Source organism: Balaenoptera acutorostrata, chromosome 15 (assembly GCF_949987535.1).
Source record: "Balaenoptera acutorostrata chromosome 15, mBalAcu1.1, whole genome shotgun sequence".
NCBI classification, from domain to species: domain Eukaryota; kingdom Metazoa; phylum Chordata; class Mammalia; order Artiodactyla; family Balaenopteridae; genus Balaenoptera; species Balaenoptera acutorostrata.
In genome coordinates, this window is record NC_080078.1 from 5,409,102 (window position 1) to 5,427,130 (window position 18,029).

Below are 18,029 nucleotides of genomic sequence, written 5' to 3' on the forward strand. Positions count from 1 at the left end.
GATAAAGAATCTCGATGGTCTCTTAAGAAAAGTTAAAAATGAGGCGGGGTCTGAGAGTTGTCCCCGAGCTAGAGCAAAGTGCGGGTCACGTGAGAAAGGCTGGGAAACCCCAAACGCTGCAAAAGGCCCGGGGAGGGGTGCACGGGGAGCTACAGGGTGTCAGGGGCTGAAGCTCACACATCTGTTTGTTTAAAGTTTTATTACAAAACCATTAAGCTCTAGCATGTGACATAGTGCTTCCGTGAGGGCGTGGGACTGAGTGGCCTTGGCGGTCCAGTCTAGGTCACTCCCCCCTTCTGAGCCGTCTCCGGACTGTGGACCAGGGGTCATTACTTCCTTGGGTTGCCGTGAAGATTACCGAACCGAGGAGCAACAGTGGGACAGAACCTGCCACGCACCGGTGCCCGATATTTAGGGTTTGTCCCCAACAGGGGAGTTATTAGTAATCAGTGGCCACAACCCCTGTAAATTACCGAATTTAGTTTGTCAAAAAGAAAACCGAGGAATTGAACACCAGCTGAGCACGAGCAGGCACGATGCACAGGGTCGCTCAGAATGCGGAGGCCCCGGCCTCTCTGCCCCGGGCGGTGACAACCAGGGGTCGGCCGGGGGACTCGCCCCGCCAAGCACCTCCTCCAGGCCGCCCCTGCCCCCCAGGCCTCAGCCCTCCTGCGTGGTGGGTGGGCTCGGGCCCCCGAGGCCCAGCGGGCTAGGAGTGCCGGGAGGGACAGGTCGACAGGCCATAAGGTCACGCCCCTAGTGCGGCGTCTCTGGGTCGGCGTGGGGGCGGGGGCTCTCCTCACGGTGTGAGGTCTGGAGCCGCGGATGTCGGGTGGGGACGCCCGGACTGGAAGCCCGCGGGGCGGCTGAGAGCGGGCGCGGCTCCTTTAAGACGCTGCCGGCCCCGCCCCGCCCCACCCCACCGCGGGAGCCGCGCCACGTGACCCGGGTCTTGTGACCGGCGGGGGGAGGCGCGGGGGGAAGCCCGCGGCACCCGCCTCCAGGGGGCCCAGCCCCGCCGCCGCCGCCGCAGCCCGCGAGGAGCGGGTCCCGCCGCCGGGCGTCCGGGCGTCCCCGCGAGTCCGAGTCGCAGCCGAGTCAGAGCGCGAGCGGGAGCCGGGCCGGGCGCGGTGGGCGCCGCCCGCCATGGACCACAAGCCCCTGCTGCAGGAGCGGCCGCCCGCCTACAACCTGGAGGCCGGCCAGGGCGACTTCGCGTGCGGCCCGCACGGCTACGGCGCCATCCCCGCCGCCGCCGCCCCGCCGCCGCCCTACCCCTACCTCGTCACAGGTGGGCCCGGGGCCCGGGGGGCGGGGTGGGGGTCGGCCGGGACCGGGGTTGGCCAGGCGGGCGGGGCCCGGGGCCCCGGGAGCAAACTTTGGGCGGAGTTTTGTGTCGACCTTTAACCCCGAAACCAACTTTTCTCCGGACGCGGCGGCGGCGGGGGCGCGGCCGAGGGGAGACCCGGTGGCGGGCAGTCTCCGCTTCGCGAACCTGATGTCGGGACCCCGAGTCTGGGTGCCGCCCGAGGGCCCTCAGCCCACCTGCTGGTCGCGCGCGCCCGGCTTGCCCTTCCTGGGAAGCATCACCACCTCCCTGCAAATTAACTTTATTAACGAGATGCTGTTTGCAAGTTAGCACCTGGTAAAGCCCATAGTAGGCACTTAGTGGACGCTGTTGTTGTCTTGATTTTGAAAAGGCTGCGAGTTTTTGGTGGGGAGAGGGGAAGGGCAGGAGAAGTACACCTCAGACTCCCCGAGTTTTCCTGCCTGCCCCCTTCTGATGTGCTTTCCTGCCCACAGGGTTACCCACGCACCACCCCAGGGTCTACAACATCCACAGTCGAAATGTCACCCGGTACCCTGCCAATTCTATCGTTGTTGTTGGAGGCTGCCCTGTCTGCAGGTATGTCATGGGTCTGGGGGCCCCAGAAACCTCTAAGAACACACTTACTCAAACTCATAAAGGCATGATCGTTTGGAGACACGGTCAGTCTTGGGACAGGTTGCTCACTGGGGCATGGGAGAGAGTGGGTTCAGTGGTCCGTGGGTCCATGCACCTTTCATGGGGCAGAGGGGGCTGGGTTCTCTTTCCTGGGGGAGTTGCGTGCTTTTGGGGCCACTGAGCCCCAAGTGGGTGGGATGAAGAAATGGTAGCAGTTGGACTGGGAGCCTCTTATCCCCGGTTCTGGAAGCTGCAAGTTTGCTTTGCGGTTGATTCTTGAAGGTGGCAGAAGGTTTCCTTCTCCCGGAAGGGTCAGTTTGAAGTGCATGGGCAGGAGAGCCCTGACTCAGGTGGCCCGTGTTGGAGGGAGCTGGAAGGCCAGGGGGCCAGGGGAGCGGCCGCTGTCAGGGCTGCTTCATGCCATCAGGGCCGTTCCCTGCATGAGGGCAGCAACGCCGAGGTTCTTTGGGGTGGGAGCGATATTTCAGATTCTCAACCTTGAGCCTCCAGAATTTTCTGTTTTTGTAGGGCCTGAGAGGCAGCTATTAGATGCTTGTTCTGTGTGGGTCCTGAGGATTGAAATTCAGATAAGACTTGGTTCATGCCCTTGGTGGATTCGACTAAATGGACAGTTTAGAAAGTCAGGGCAGTCTTGGCAAGGACCGGGTTTTCAGCCTTGGGGGGAGGGGGGGTGGCGGAGGAAGTTGGAGTTCGTGAGATGGAACTGAGAAGCCCTGGTTTACACTTAGTCTTAATTTCAAAAGTGTATCAGGGACACCCAAGAGTGGAGTCGAAGGGAAGTTAACAGTTTGAATCACAAGGGTCAGTTGTGTGGGGAGACAAGGGCCTGGGAAGAGGGGGGATGTCCGGAAGTGGGGGCAGGAGGCTGGACCCCCGGAACCAACCGTGGGCTTACTGAAGGGGCTGTGGGCAGGGGAGAGCCCTCTGGGTTGCGTGCCGGCCAGGTGGACCTTGATTTGCAAACCCTAAGCAGGTGTCTCTTCCGACACATCTGGTGATACTCTGGCCTTTGGAGAATGTGAATGGGGAGGGGAGACAGCTGGCCGCCTCTGGAGAGGAGCTCTCTGCACCCTGCACCGGGCACCTGTGGGCGGCAGAGTTCTTGGGGTTGGGGGCATGTGGGTGGGCTTGGAGATGGGGGGCATGGCCTGGGAGGCCCGTCATGTGCTGCTGGGCAGGGCAAGGGTCAAGGCTCGGTCCCTTGCAGAGAGAGCCATTGGGAATCCTTTTGGAAAGTTGCACAGAGAGGTGGGCGACGGGAAACCCGCTGTGCTTGGCTTTGAGGTTGGTTCCGGGTGCTCAGAGCCTTGCTGTGTGCACGGCCCTTCTGTCCCCAAGAAGCCTAGCTGGGCGATTCCAAGGGCCTGTTTTCGGGCGGGAGTGGTTCTGAGCGATATCCTAAGTTTAAGGAGGGGTTTCAGGCTGGCAGCTGAGGCGGCTCCGCACCTGGAGCAGAGCCCTCTGGCCGGGGTTTCAGCGTCTCCCCGCAGGGCCCAGCCTGCCAGACGAGCTGGGCTCAGATCCTGGCCTCGCCAGCTGCCAGCTGGGCCCGTTTCCCCATCTGGGAGATGGGGTGTCTGCTGGGATGGTCCAAGGCTCTTGCTGGCCCAAGGCCCTGAGCGTGGAGGAGGGGAGACCATCAGTGGGGCTTACGGGGCACAGGTCCCCCAGGGTTGTGAGCTCCCAGGCTGCTGCAGGACGGGGAGCGTTTCCCCTGACCCCTCCCTTGCCCTGGGGTGGGAGCTGTCACGGCGGAGGCCCCCGGCTTCTGCCCTCAGCCCCCGGCGTGCAGAACGCCGGTCACCGTCTCTCTGCTCTTCTGGGGAGGGGCTTGGGCTCAGGGCTGCTCTAAGGCTGAGGGTGGGCGCCTGCATCCGGGAACAAGTTTCTTCCCTTTTGTCGGGATCGCCGGCCTCCCGGCCTCTGGGTGGTGGGTGCAGCGATGGGGAGCAGGTGCTCTGAGAACAAGTTTGGGGGCCCGGGTTGGGAGCAGACACTCTGACTCCCTCCAAGGCGTGTCCTCCGTGGGCCCTTCTGTCAGCTTGAGGACAGATGCCGGCGGTTCGGGCCCTCCCGGCGCTTGGGCTCTTACACAGGGGTGTCCCGGCCCCCTGCCTGCAGTGCCCTCTGCTGCCGGAGAGTGGGCTGGGGGCCTGGGGAGGTGGGCAGCAGGAAGCAGGGGAAGGCCGGGTGCTTCCAAGGAAGCTCCGCGGTGGTTTGGGGAGAGGGTGCCTAGTCCCTGGGGACAGCCCGTGTGGCCCCTGTCTGGCGGCGTAGGGTTGGGAGACAGGCGGCTTCTCATGTGACCACACTTCCTTCCTTCCCAGCCAGCCCGCCAGGCTCCGTCCCTCCCTGGGAGCTTGGCAGGAGTTTGCCCAAGTCACACGTCTGTGATGCTCTCTGAGTGAGGCCTGGCGTCAGAGGCCTGTGCCACTTGTCACTTTGCCACCGTCTGAGCTTTCCCTTAAGCAGCCTGACCCTATCTTCCCTTTTTAGCCGCAATGAGAGCGTTTCTTTCTACCCCTGCAGACAGTGAGCGTGCGCCTCACCCCACCCCTGCCCGCCCGCAGCCCCTGTGCACTGAGCACCGCCTTGGCTGGTGGGGCTTCGGCCAGGCCTCGGGCCTCTGTGAAGCTGTCCTCCTCTGGGGCGTGGGCTGTCCCTGGATGAGGCCACCTCGGGTCTGGGGGCCCAGGGCTGCAGTGGGAGGGCCTGTGCAGAGGGCGCCGGGCAGCGCGGGTCGGAGGCGGGAAGGTGCGTCGAGGCGCGGGGCCTGGCTGCACCCGGCTCCCCGCTGGGCGTCGCTGGGCGTCGCTGGGTGTTCGGTCTTTGGGGTGACCAAAGAGGCAGGAGGGAATCCAGGAACGGCTGGGGTCTTGGAAGCCAAGACAGGGGCTCAGGGAACAGCTGTGGAGGTCAGGTGCTGCCCAGAGGTCAGGACAGTGATGAGGCCGGGGCTCCGGCCTCGCCCCCGGGAGCGGGCTCTCCCCGGCCCGAGCACTGGTGAACCGGCCCCGGCTCCCGGGCTGCTGCGGGCAGGGCGTGCCGACCGTGGGGGCCTGGGAGCGCTCGGGGCCTCTCCGTCCAGCTGTGCCTGGACCGAGCCTGGGGTCCGGGGAGCCCCGGGAGCCCCGGGCAGGCCTTGCCACCTTGCAGGCCTCCCGCAGCGTTTGTTCTGCTTGGGGAGGCTCAGGGCTCCCCGGCCGCAGGCTTGCTCAGAAGCGCCCCTGGAGTGGCCGGCGGCTCCCCGCCCCCGTGGGACCCCGGGACAGCTGGGGGCATGACGTGGTCTCTGGAGGGGGCTGGCCAGGTGCTGTGGGGCATGATGCCCCACCCCTGCCTGTCTGCAGGCTCGTGGCCACCTGCACGAAGCCCTCTGCACCCCTCTCCCGGCTTGTCTGGGGTTGTTCCTGGGGTGCATCCTGACCGGAGGCCGCCTCGTGCTGGGAGCAGTGGTGGCACCAACTGGGGGGCGCTCAGAGGGTGGGGAGGCCCTGGGCTGGGGTCTGGACTGTTCCCAGCCAGGCCACTCGCTGCCTGAACGAGGCTCCAGGCTCCAGCTTCGTGTAAGGGGGACGTGATGGGACAGGGAGGACGCTGTGAGGAAACGGGGGGTGGTGAGGATGGGATGGGACATGTGGGTTGCAGGGTCTCGGCTGTGCTCGTCCTGGGGCCCCACCCAGCCCAGCTCCCTGAGCAGATGGGTGTCAGTGGAATCGAGTGACCACTCTCCCCGTAAGGTCAGAGTCAGTTAAGGAAGTGTTTTCAGAATCAGTTCCCAGATTTCTCCAGTTTCCATATCCTCCCCACCCGCATTGCTCAGGAATGGGGGAGGGGCCTTTTAACCACAGCTGGAGCTGCTTGCTCAGTTTGGATTCTGAGCCAGTGGATGAAGAGGTGAAACTCACTCTGAAACGGTGAGGGCTTTTGAGGGGCTTGGAGAGAAAGAGAGGCCAGGCCACTTAGGAGAGGCTGGCAGGACAGGCAGGGGGTCCCCTCCCTCCTACGTGGCCCCAGAGGGACAGGCTTGCTCTGCAGCCTGCTGTTGCTGCGTCAGGACTGGCCTAGAGACCAGACTGTGTTCTCAGTTCAGAAGATTTTGGATTTTTAAAAACAGTAAATCATGCCAGCACTGCTTTTGAGGTTTGGGCAGTACCCATGGTCAAATATTAACATTTCTGCAAGACACAAATATTCCCATTAAGGGGACACATTGAGACTATAAATGGCCACACAGCAGTTCAGGTCACGTGTGGCTGCCAGCTGGGTTTGTTACAAACTTATAAAAAAGTTCCGCGTTCAGAGCTTTTGGCATTTGGAATTGTGGGTAAGAGGTGTGGACTGCGGGTAGCAGGTCCCTTGGGCCCGGAAGCCACGTTGGCGGGTCGGGCCGTGGTTCTCCGTGGAGGGTCTGAGTGTGGAGCAGACCTGCTGGCAGGGCCCAGATTCTGCCCACCTCCCTGGCTGCTGAAGGGAAACGGCCTGGCTCTGCTGCCTTCTTGGGGTGGGCTGGAGGTGAACGGTGGAGAGGGCGTGGGCTCTGGTCCCATCAAGCCCGGACTCCTGACTGAGGGTGTTGGAAAGGGGAGGCCCAAGCTGCCTGCTCTGCTCTGGCTCGAGCGAGTGATGGATCTGGACAGAAGGCGCTGCAGGTTTGTGGCATGAGGGAGTGTGTCCCTCCTGCCTGGGGTGCCGGGCCTCCCCCGGCTGGTCTGGCTGCTGCCGGGGAGCCGTGCTCACGCGGGGCCGGTCCACTGGCCTCATGGCGGGGAGGGCCCGGACGCGAGTGACCAGCCCTCCTGGGCTTCCTCCAGCTTTAGACAGTGTCGACCAGGGTCTGGGGTCAGGGTGGAGGATTAGGGAAGAGGCAGGTGGGGGGCTGTGGCTGTTTGACCCCTGACCCCAGAGGACAGGAGCAAGTCGCAGACGGGCCGGTTCATGTGGACGCGGGCACCAGGCAGCACAGGGCAAGCCCCCGCCCCTCCACTGTGGGGAGACGGCCGCCACTCAGAGGGCTTCTCCAGCCAGGGGGCGCTGGGTGCCCTCCAGGGCACCGAGGGCCGCAGGGCGGGACCCCGCCTGGCCCCAGCCTCCTCCTGGGATCTCCTGGAGCCTTTGAGTGGACACACTGGGTTCTAAGCTCTGCCTCTGAACAGCTTTGATCCTTAAGTGAGAGAGTACAGAGCGCCTGAGATAGTACTGTCCTCGGGCCTCACTGGCCCCTGGAGGGGACACGAGGCACCCTGGTGACTCAGAAGGTTCTCAGCTGGTGCAGGTGACCCAGCTGTGAGGCCTAGTTCAACTCTGTCCTGTGCTTCTCCTCCCTTGGACATTCTAACCGAACAAACCGGTGTGAGCCTGGGGATTCCAGCTGTAGGTGGACCTGGTTCGGTGCCTGGAGGAAGCAGGGAGACGGGGCCATGGCTGCCCGAGTGGTCCCCGGCCGCCTCCAGTTACGCTCAGGTGGCCTGATTAGTACCAGTAGGCGCAGGAGCCGTCGTGTCCCGGGCCCGGGGCGGCCTGTCGCGGCCTCCTCGAAGCCCCCGCTCCCTATTTGCGCCGCGTGGCCTCGGGTGCTTTCTCAGCAGGTTCTTCTGCCACCTGGTCTGAGGGGGCCTCGAAGCTGGGGCAGGTGGGGTCTGGATGGGCACGGGGCACAGTGTGGTGACCCGACAGCCTGTGTTGTACTGTCTGCGCCGGAAATGGCGGCTCGGCTGACAGGGTGGCCAGCTGATGTGCCTTCCCTTGGGGCGGTGTCCGTGAGTCTGGGCTCAGCAGGTGTCTCCGCTGCAGGGCTGCTCAGAGCCTTTCCTCAACTAACACGCGGCGTGAGGCAGGTCCCCAGGAGCCCCCCCGCCCCCGCCCTTGGTCTCTCTGCAGCGCTCCCAGGGCTTCCAGTGGCCAGGCCCGCTGGGAGGCGCTGCGGGAGTGGAGTGTCCACCGCGCGCTCTCCTCTGGGGCAGGGCTTGGAGTCGGCGTCCCAGCTGAGCTGCCCCTCGCTGGGCCCCCGCAGCCCTGTTTGCCCCCCGCCCACACTTGTTGGTTGGGCTGAACCTTCCTCCTCTCCACACAGGCGGCCAGAGGAGGGTCGTGGGCATAAAGGATCCTTACCGTGTTTGAGTGTGATAAGTGAAGTGGCTTCAGGAAGCCCAAGGACCTTGGTGTGTGCGTGGGGGGATGGGCTGGGGTCCCGAGGGCGGGGCACTGGTTTTGCGCTGCAGCTGGGGCCGGAGAGAAGCGCCTCTGGGGGGCGGGCATCATCGGGTGTCGCCCGAGGAGCTGAGCACAGGGCCCCTGCTTACCCCCTCTGAAAAGGCCCTGAGACCTGGGGTGGTGCCCTCGTGGGCACGTGGTGGGGGGATGGCCCCTAGTGTCCAAGGGATTACGCACTGTGCATGGTGAAGGTTATCGTGACTTTTTCCGAAGAGGAAGCTTTGAGATTAAATTTCTCAAGATAAGTGACATTGTGTGAACGTGGTGTGAACAAGGCTGATTTTAGTCTTTCACTAAAATCTGCTCCCCCGCCCCCTGCCCAAACCAATAAAAATCACACAAAATTCAAACTCTATCACTATTTTCGGAACTTCCCTGTAGGGAATGGGAAAATAAGTCTAAAACTTTTCAACGTTGGGAAAAAATATCCTAAAGTGATTTGGGTTTCTTGATCTTGTTCTTTTCAGAGACATACGAATTTTTATAGAAACCAGCATTTGCCTCTTGTAAGAGAAAACGTGGCAGGTTGTATGGCAGCCGGATGTTCTTGCCTTTATCAGTAGGTGCTGGTGCCTCCCAAGCGGCTCTTCTCTGCTCTTCACGTTTTCTGTGCAGCGACCGCTGGCAGCTGGCCGTCCCCTCCACGACCGGCGCCCCAGCTCTGGAGGCACCTAGGCTTGCGGACGTGGGCCGGGGGTGCCTTGGGGACAGGGGTCCGCTGGGCTGGCAGGCCTTGGGTCTGCGAGGGCCCTAACCCGCGTGCCCCCTCTCTCTCCGCAGGGTCGGGGTTCTGGAGGACTCCTTCACCTTCCTGGGCATCTTCTTGGCCATCGTCTTGTTCCCCTTTGGGTTCATCTGCTGTTTTGCCTTGAGGAAGCGAAGATGCCCCAACTGTGGCGCAAACTTTACTTAAAGGGAACAGCACACCCGGCTCCCCACGCCCAGCTCCCTTTTTCTGATGTAAATGTCGTGTACAATAGCTTTATGGGATTCAGCTTCAGGACTGTGCTGTAAAGGGAGGTGGGCGGACTGGGCGCTGCCAGGAGGAGCCGAGGGCACAGGGGGCGGGAGTGCGGACGCGCACGGCACTGCTCCCAGGTCAACGACAGCTCAATAAAGCACTGCTTTTATTTTTCGCAGTCTTCAATTTGAGAAAGGTGAGAAATACTGTTTTAAATAAATGAGATCCATACCATTGTTTACCTGGTTTTGCTTATTCAGTGTTTGCACACTGCCACTTACAGAAATCAAGTTTTGTTGTTACGAAAACTTCAAACAAACATATACAGAATAGAGAAGAGCGTTACCTCTCCTAACCCAGCTTCAACATTATCCAGTTCACGCCGACCTTCTGTTATTCCTCAGTAGGCATTTACAGCTCAAAAAATGTGCTTGTTTTCAAGTTTGTATTATTATAATGAAACCTAATACCTTGACATTTACAGAGCACGCACCCCAGTGCCCAGGACCTAAGGCAAGGCCTCCTGTGCTGTGTGACGCAGGTAAGTGACGGCTGTCGTCCCTTCTGTGGAGGTGTAGAGGGTCTGGGAGAGCCAGGTGGGCCTGCAAGTGGCATCTGATAATCCCAGGACCTGTGCCATCCCTGTAACCTAACCTAACACAGCCAGAAGACCCCCAGCAGCGGAGCTCTGGGGGCCGGGGCCACGGTGTGACACCCCCTGCCCCTTCTCCCTTATTAACAAGCTTCTACACCTTACTCCCTCCACACTGTTGAAAATAAAGGGCTTCTGTGAACCCTACTCTTATTAAACGGTGAGTGGAGCAATGGGCCATGTGACTAATTTGATTGTGTTTTCTTGGCTGGTGGAAGGGTCTGCTCTCAAAAGACAAGTGTACTGCTTGACAGATGCCCTTAGTCTGCGGGTCCTGGGAGCCCTCACACAGTCCCAAGACCCCCGCCACCAAGGGGTCATAGCCGACCAGCCACGAGGAAGACGGGACCAAGAACCCAAAGCGTCACACGCTTACACTGGTTTACCTGCATTTGACCTTGACCAATTTCAAGCTTACAGAAGAAAAATATTCATGGCAAAGTGAAAAGCTGTGGTCAGCAACAAGCCCCCCTCCCCTGCCCCCGTACAGTGGATGGCCTGCGTGTGAGTTTTCATCACCACTCGCCACCCCTCCAAATTGGGCGTAGTCCCTGACAGCCAGAGAGAAACCCTGCCACTGGCGCCAACTCGCCTCGCAGCTGCAGAAGCCCAGGTTCCGGGTGCGCCAGGGTGGGGCTCAGCCGAAATGCAGCCTCCCACTACCTTCCTGGCTCCCAGAGGTCCTCCTGGCTTCAGCAGCGCTGCTGGCAGTTTCAGCACCTGACTGAAAAGTGGAGAAACTGGCACCCCAAGAGGGTTCAGAGTAAATTAGTGATGGAGGCAGCTTTGGTCAACTAGCTTAGCGAGAGGACCCTGGGTTTCTACACACGGAGTCCCCAGATGCATGTGTTACGCTGTGAGCCAGGCCTGCGTGTGGCATGGCCTGGCATGTTTTCATTGGTCATTCCAGTTGGTAACTCAGAACGCCGAATTCAGTACCTCTTAGAAATTATTCAAGTGCTAATATCATGGCTGTGTTAGGGACAGGTGAATTCTCAGTGCTCTAGCGATGTGCCTAAATCGCGAGAACTTGCGGGACGCTTCATCTTGGGTAGGGCTGCATTTGATTAAGCAAACATTTTAAAGTTTTTAAGTTAAAAAATTAAATTTTATATAATATTCTCATAATTTATATTGCTTAAGATTATTTGCATGCTGGGATGCAAATTTACAGTGTTTTCTTTAAACATTGTAATGCTATTTAAGAGCACATGCTTTATAAAATAAAACCGTGATCTTATTTGCATTCAGGTGCAGAAAGCCAGTCACAAAAGCATCAACTATCCCTTATTCTGGCTATTAAAAAAAAAAAATCATAGAATATTTTAAAAAAATGATACAATAGGATTGGAACTAAATTTACAGTTCTTGGACAGAACAGGAAGAAAATACTTTAAATGATTGAGTTGTATCTAAACTATGACGGATTTATCTTAAAGACAGAAATGTGTAAACCCAACTATGTTAAATTAGAAAATGCACTGATTTGCTCAAGTGGAATACATGTAAAATGAGGCACCCTCCGGTGAAGCTTTACAACAGGACAGCACTTATCACACACGTATACCTATCATTTCCCAAGCGAGAACCGAACGGGGAACCAGAAGAATCTGGGGCCACCTTTTCATCAAATGACTGGTGCTGAGCGATCGTTTGTCACCGTTGGTCGGAGTTTCACAGTAGCAAAGGGATTTTCTCCGCTGGGGAGGCGGGGGGAGAAAAAAATTGTTGGCAGAAATACTTCAAGACAGGGATTTGGTTCGGAAAAAGAGCTAATAACCCCTGCTCTTGCTCTGTGAAATTATATAGCTTATATAAACCCCAGACATTTTCTGAACATGGAAGTTTTGTTCTGTGACAGTTCTCTCCATGCGCCCATTATAAGCTGCTAATTTCGTTTTGGCCACAGAGGGGCCTGATGCTGAGAAAGACCTCAGGCCTGGGGGTCCTCTGGGAGCGGGACCTGGAGGGCCTGCCCAGCATCTGCCCTGATCTAGAAGGGAGTTCCCCTGGCCTCGTGTCGTGTTTGGCACTTAATAATGCAGCCGCTGTCCTAGAAGGCTCTCCCACCACCACCTCCCCGCCCCACACTGGACTGCAGAGAGGTGCGCTGCCCTCTGTCAGAAATGTTTAAAGCTCTGGATAGTTCTGTAATGGGCGGCGGGCTTCCCTGGCGGTCCAGTGGTTAGGACTCCATGCTTTCATTGCCGAGGGCCTGGTTTCAATCCCTGGTCGGGGAACTGAGATCCTGCAAGCCCAGTCCTCCTGGGCTGAGCAAGGGGGAGGGCCCTTGTGGAGGAAAGTAACATACCTGAGAAAAGGAGGCTTTGCAAACCCATTGGCATCATTCTGTGGGAAAGAAAAAGAAGTTTATGGAAGGCTCATGAAATTGGGACATTTTTAATATGACCTGAAGGTAAAGACATCTAAAGCATAAGGGACTGCTTAAAGCTACACATGTTTCAAAGTGCCTTGGAGTCTCAATTTATTTGTCTCATTTATCTAAATTCACTCGGAAGAGTAAGGGCAAGAACAGAAGACATTCTGAAACACAGTGAGGTACCCTCACAAATGCTGGAACATCTTAGAGGGAAACACAGGGTCTCCTGCCTGCCTGTGGCCTGAATTCAGGTGCAAAACTGTAGTGATTATGGTTGGCTTTTTGGGAGCCCGATCCTGAATGATGCCATGAGAAACAGTAAAAAGAAAACGGTGGGTTTCGGTGCTGTAGACCGGTGCCACCTGCCAACCAGAGATGTGACCTTGTAGAAGTTCCGTAATTGCGGGAGAGAGAGGACGCAACAGTGCGGGCACTGTCTTTGCCTTCAGGAATCGCCAGAGCCCTCTCGGAGCCCCGGCCTCCGGCTCCCAGGGGCTCGGGGTCTCCCAGTGTGGCCGGGGACCAGGTGATCGTGTGTCCTCTTCTTCATTCTACAAAGAATCTGCTTTAAATCTGCTCTGGCTGTTGTAAGAAATCACTGGCCCAAACTGGCGGGCTTATTCAGATGGCTGCCCAGGAGAGGGCAGTGTCATGCCGTCTGACCAGGGCCACCAGGCCAGCTCCCACGATGTCCCATGGTCTCAGGGCTTGCAGACCTCTGAGCTCCTCTCACTTCCCGTTGCCAGTTGCCAGCCTGGGGCTGAAGGCCACGCCTGGAGTAAAAGCCAGGCCAGGGCTCCCTTGGGATGGCCTCTCCTGGGTGCTGGATGTACAGACTCAAGGCAGAGGGGGCTGGGGGCACCAGGGCTACTTTAGACCTGTGCCTGCTGTCTCCGGGCCTCTGGGGACCTCACACCTTGACCTTGAACCTGGGGCCAGCAAGGTCATCCTGAGGGGGAGCCCCAGCACCAGGGGCAGCCAGCCCAGCATCAATGTCTCCCTCTCAGGATTGAAGCACAAAGCAGCTGCCCTGCTCGTTAGCACATCCTAAAAGGGGCTGTCCCCACAGGGTGCGCCGGGCTTGCTCAGCAGGCCTCGGAGTGAGCAGTTTCTGGTGTAACATTCATGTTAACAGGATGAGTAAGGGCTAACATGATTTATTTTAAAAATAAGCCAGAATGCCTGTCGTGCAGTCCCACACGTGCTCAGGGTGCTGGCATTAACCTGCTGCCCAGAGCAGGTGCCCCCAGGCTGGGGAGGCTGAGTCCAGGCTGTGACTGTGGCTCAGGGGAGGCCGGCTGCGTCCTCCCGGCCTGAAAGGCCCACGTCCTGCCAAGCTGGACTCGCCGGATGCGGCCTCCGCAGGGCATGTAACAGAAACCACCTTCCTGCCTGTCCTTGGGGCAGGACACTGTCCCCCTCCCCTGCGTGTCCTCAACTTGAGCAGCGCCCCCGCTGCCCTCAAGGCAGAAACCTTGGAGCCCGACTGAACTCTGAAACGAGCTTAGCCACGGTTTCACAGGCTGTGTTATCTGGGTGACACGACTTGGTGAGAGAAGCAGAAACACTGGAGGAGATGCACTGAAGTCCAGCCCTGGCAGTAAAGTGGCAAGAAGTGACAACTTGTGCTATGAGGAAAGAGAGCAAATGACTCTTAAGACGGCAGCCCGAAGCTACTGGGCCCTGGCACGTGCCCCAGCGAGCCCACTCCTGGTTGGTACAAGCAACGTGCGTGCACATTGGCACTGAGACACCCGCTAGGATGCATGGGGCAGCCCTATCCTAACGACAGGCAAAACATTCTCTGACATAAATTGTAGCAATGTTTTCTTAGGTCAGTTTCCCAAGGGAATAGGAATAAAAGCAAACATAAACAAATGGGACCTAATCAAACTTACAAGCTTTTGCACAGCAAAGGTAACCATAAACAAAACGAAAAGACAACCTACGGACTGGGAGAAAATCTTGGCAAACTATGTGACCGACAAAGGCTTAGTTTCCAAAATATACGAATAGCTCATACAACTCAATAACAAAAAATCCAATCCAAAAATGGACAGAAGACTTAAGACATTTCTCCAAAGAAGACATACAGATGGGCAACAGGCACATAAAAAGATGCTCAACATTGCTAATTATTAGAAAAATGCAAATCAAAACTACAGTGAGGTTCCACCTTCACACTGGTTAGAATGGCTATTAAAAAGTCCACAAATAACAAATGCTGGAGAGGGTGTGGAGAAAAGGGAACCCTCCTACACTGTTGGTGGGAATGTAAATTGGTGCAGCCACTATGGAGAACAGCATGGAGGTTCCTTTAAAAACTAAAAATAGAATTGCCATATGAATCAGCAATTCCACTCCTGGGCAGATATCTGGACAAAACTATAATTCAAAAAGATAAATACACCCCAATGTTCATAGCAGCACTATTTACAATAACCAAGACATGGAAACAACCTAAAGTGTCCATCAACAGATGAATGGCTAAAGAAGATGGGGTACATATATACAATGGAATATTACTCAGCCATAAAAAAGAGTGAAATAATGTCATTTGCACCAACATGGATGGACCTATGGATTATTGTACTAAGTGAAGGAAGTCAAAAAGAGAAAGACAAATACCAATATGATATCACTTATATGTGGAATCTAAAATATGACATAAGGACTTCCTGGTGGTCCAGTGGGTAAGACGCCACGCTCCCAATGCAGGGGGCCCGGGTTCGATCCCTGGTTGGGGAACTAGATCCCACATGCATGCCGCAACTAAGATCCCACGTGCCACAACTAAACATGCCACAAAGAAGATCCCACATACTGCAGCTAAGACCCGGTGCAGCCAAAATAAACATTTTAAAGAAATAGAATATGACACAACTTATTTACGAAACAGAAACAGATTCACAGACAGAAAACAAACTTATGGTTACCAAAGGGGAACAGGGGGAGGGATAAATTAGAAGTTTGGGATTAACAGATACACACTACTATACATAAAATAGGTAAACAAGGTCCTACTGTATAGCACAGGGAACTATATTCAGTATCATGTAATATACCATAATGAGAAAGAATATTTTAAAAAAAGAATGTATACATATGTATAACCGAATCACTGTGCTGTATGCCTGAAACTAACGCGACGTTGTACATCAGTTACTCTAACAGGAGGGATGACAGCCTCTGTTGAGACACCAGTGCAACCACAGGAGGACTCAGTTCTGTCTACGCAGGGCCAGACCAGACAGGCACCCAGCGTCCAGAGGAGGGCAGTCTGGACCGTGAGATGGGACAGTGCGGGGGCTTCTGGAGGGCTGGTAGCGCTCCAGTTCCTGATTGGGTGTTGGTTATATGGAGTCACTTTGTGAAAAGTGACTTTTCTTTTCTTGCACTTTTCTGTATATGGTATTCTTCAATGTTTACTAAAAAAAAATAGGACCTTTTCAGAAAGGTGTCCTCTTTAACACACCTGCCAGCGAGCTTATTGCCACGGCTGCCCTCCTCCCTGCTCCCTTCTCCTCGGCGAAGGCACCTCCTTTGCCCAGCGAGGAGCTCCGGATCCGCTGGCCTCAGAACTGCCCGCACGGCCCATCCCCCGCCGGCTGAGCCGGGAGCCGCCTGTCCCTCTACTGCCTCCCCCAGTCTGCGCTGAGGGGTTTGGGGTCTCCCCGTCTGCCCCCCACCCCGTCTTTCCCTCCTCCAGCGTCTGGCACACGTCGCCCTGTCCTGCAGGAGCACCGAGGGCTCTGGAGGCCCTTCTGGGTCGTTCTGTGACCCATCTCGGCGCGGCTCCTGGCATGCCCGGGGCACCTCCTCTGTCACAGTGCGGGCCACACAGCACGGGCTCGGAACAGCCCCGCCGCCGCCCGCCATCCGGGAGACGCTGGTCCTCACTCACCTCTTGGGCTTTGCTCCGAGTTCGCAGCACGCGTCCCGCCCCAACTTCCTCAGGCTTCACAGCACGATCCCCAGGCGCTGGTCCCTCTTCTGGGCTGCACCCGTGGCCACGGCCTGTCGCGTGTTCTGTGTCCCCTCTTGGCAACTCCCTGCGAGTAGCCAGGCTGCCTGGGGACAGCGGGGCTGGGGAGGCCTGGGGACTGGATGGCGAGACAGCCCACAGGTGGGAACGGACGGGACACGCCTGGTGACGTCTCCCGAGAAACCCCAAACCCCAGTCCACCTGGAGGTGGCCCTTGCTGGCTGTCACGGTGTCCGCGTCACCCCCCCTCCCCACCACCCCAGAGTTCTGCCTGGGTGTCTACCGCGTGCCCGTGTGCCTTGAAGAAGACGACGCGGTCCCAGCCTACGGGTCAGCTCAGACCAGCGGCCACAGGCAGACGCACAGAGATGATGGAACTCGCGGCCCGGCCAGGGCTCTGTTGAGAAGCCTCGCGGGGAGCCCTCCACTCCCCTGGGGACCGAGCCATCCTGCAGACAGCAGGGCCTGAGGGACGGGCCCTAGGGCTTCCTTGGTGCCTGCCCTCCTGCACGGCTGCTTCCACGGACAGAACGTCCCTTCCTCTCCGCCGCCAGCTGGAGAGCAGCTTCGCATGGCCCACGGTGTGAGCAGCCCTGAGTGACACTGCTTTACCTGTTAACAACTAACTCAGTCCTCAGCTGCAGGCTGGACTCTCCCAGTTCACAACCTCTGACCCAGTTCAACCCCTTTATTATTATTTTTTTTAAATTTATTTATTTTTGGCTGCATTGGGTCTTAATTGCTGCACACAGGCTTCCTCTAGTTGTGGAGAGCAGAGGCTACTCTTAGTTGCGGTGCGCGGGCTTCTCATTGCGGTGGCTTCTCTTGTTGCAGAGCACAGGCTCTAGGTGCACGGGCTTCAGCAGTTGTGGCACGCAGGCTCTAGAGCGCAGGCTCAGTAGTTGTGGCTCGCGGGTTCTAGAGTACAGGCTCAGTAGTTGTGGCTCACGGGCTCTAGAGTACAGGCTCAGCAGTTGTGGCACACAGGCTCAGTAGTTGTGGTACACGGACTCTAGAGCACAGGCTCAGTAGTTGTGGTGCACGGGCTTAACTGCTCTGCAGCATGTGGGATCTTCCTGGACCAGGGCTTGAACCCATGTCCCCTGCATTGGCAGGTGGATTCTTAACCACTGCGCCACCAGGGAAGCCCAACCCGTTGATTCTTAAATGGGGAACTGAAGCCCAGATGGGGAAAGCCAACTGCCCTGGTCATGGGGCTCTTTTCTGAAACCAAGGTGCCCACTCGGTGAGGCGGGGGGGTAGGGGTTGGGGGTGGAGGCAGCACCCACTCAGCGCAGCTCTTACAGGTCGGCAGACGCGCTTTGAAATCAAAGTGTGTGGGTTTGAGGGCTTGGTTTCTCAATAGCTATTTAAAGCCCAGTTATCGGATTACTTAAAAGCTACTGCCACGTGACCGACCCCCAGCCCCTGGGTAGTGAGAAGACGGCATCTGATCTCTTGAGATGGGACGTCCCAGGGCAGCTGGGTCCACGAACATTCTCTGGTGGGTGGCTCCCAGGTATACCCTAGGTATCCTGGTGTTTAAACAAAACTCTACGTGTAACTGACAGTATTCTGATGGTTGTGTGTGTGTAAAAACTACATATAAAAGTGTTAGGCTGCTTTACCAGCTCCCACGGACCCCAGAGTTTGGCTGAGACAGCATACTTTTCTCCAGTGTTATCAGCTGGTGTAAACAGTTTAGGAAAGATAAATGACCAGCCCAGCTGGGCGTAAGAACCTCTGAGATACGAAATTCCAGGGCTGTGTCTCCAGCCCTCGGGGCTCCTGGAAGGGCCTCAGCGTCGTGCCTGCTTCTCGCCCGTCACCTTCTGGATCAGGTTTCTGAATGGAACCTCATTCTCTTGTGTG

The 18,029-nt window shown here is 57.4% G+C and overlaps 2 protein-coding genes across 2 annotated transcripts in view; one reads left to right on the forward strand and one right to left on the reverse strand.

Moving 5' to 3' along the window:
* The first annotated feature begins 951 nt into the window (after positions 1-951).
* On the forward strand, positions 952-9,379 carry BRI3 (brain protein I3). The gene is made up of 3 exons (XM_057528504.1): positions 952-1,291; positions 1,804-1,906; positions 8,960-9,379. Exons 1-3 carry the CDS (start codon positions 1,147-1,149, stop codon positions 9,090-9,092), a joined length of 381 nt encoding a protein of 126 aa, XP_057384487.1. The 5' UTR covers positions 952-1,146; the 3' UTR covers positions 9,093-9,379.
* A 96-nt stretch (positions 9,380-9,475) lies between these two features.
* Positions 9,476-18,029, reverse strand: part of BAIAP2L1 (BAR/IMD domain containing adaptor protein 2 like 1) — an 88,526-nt gene continuing 79,972 nt past the window's right edge. The window contains exons 13-14 of the mRNA XM_057528502.1: positions 12,104-12,141; positions 9,476-11,492 (exon numbers count right to left, since the gene is read on the reverse strand). Coding sequence (XP_057384485.1) covers positions 11,420-11,492; positions 12,104-12,141 — 111 coding nt within the window. The 3' untranslated portion in view covers positions 9,476-11,419. The remainder of the gene's footprint in view (positions 11,493-12,103; positions 12,142-18,029) is intronic.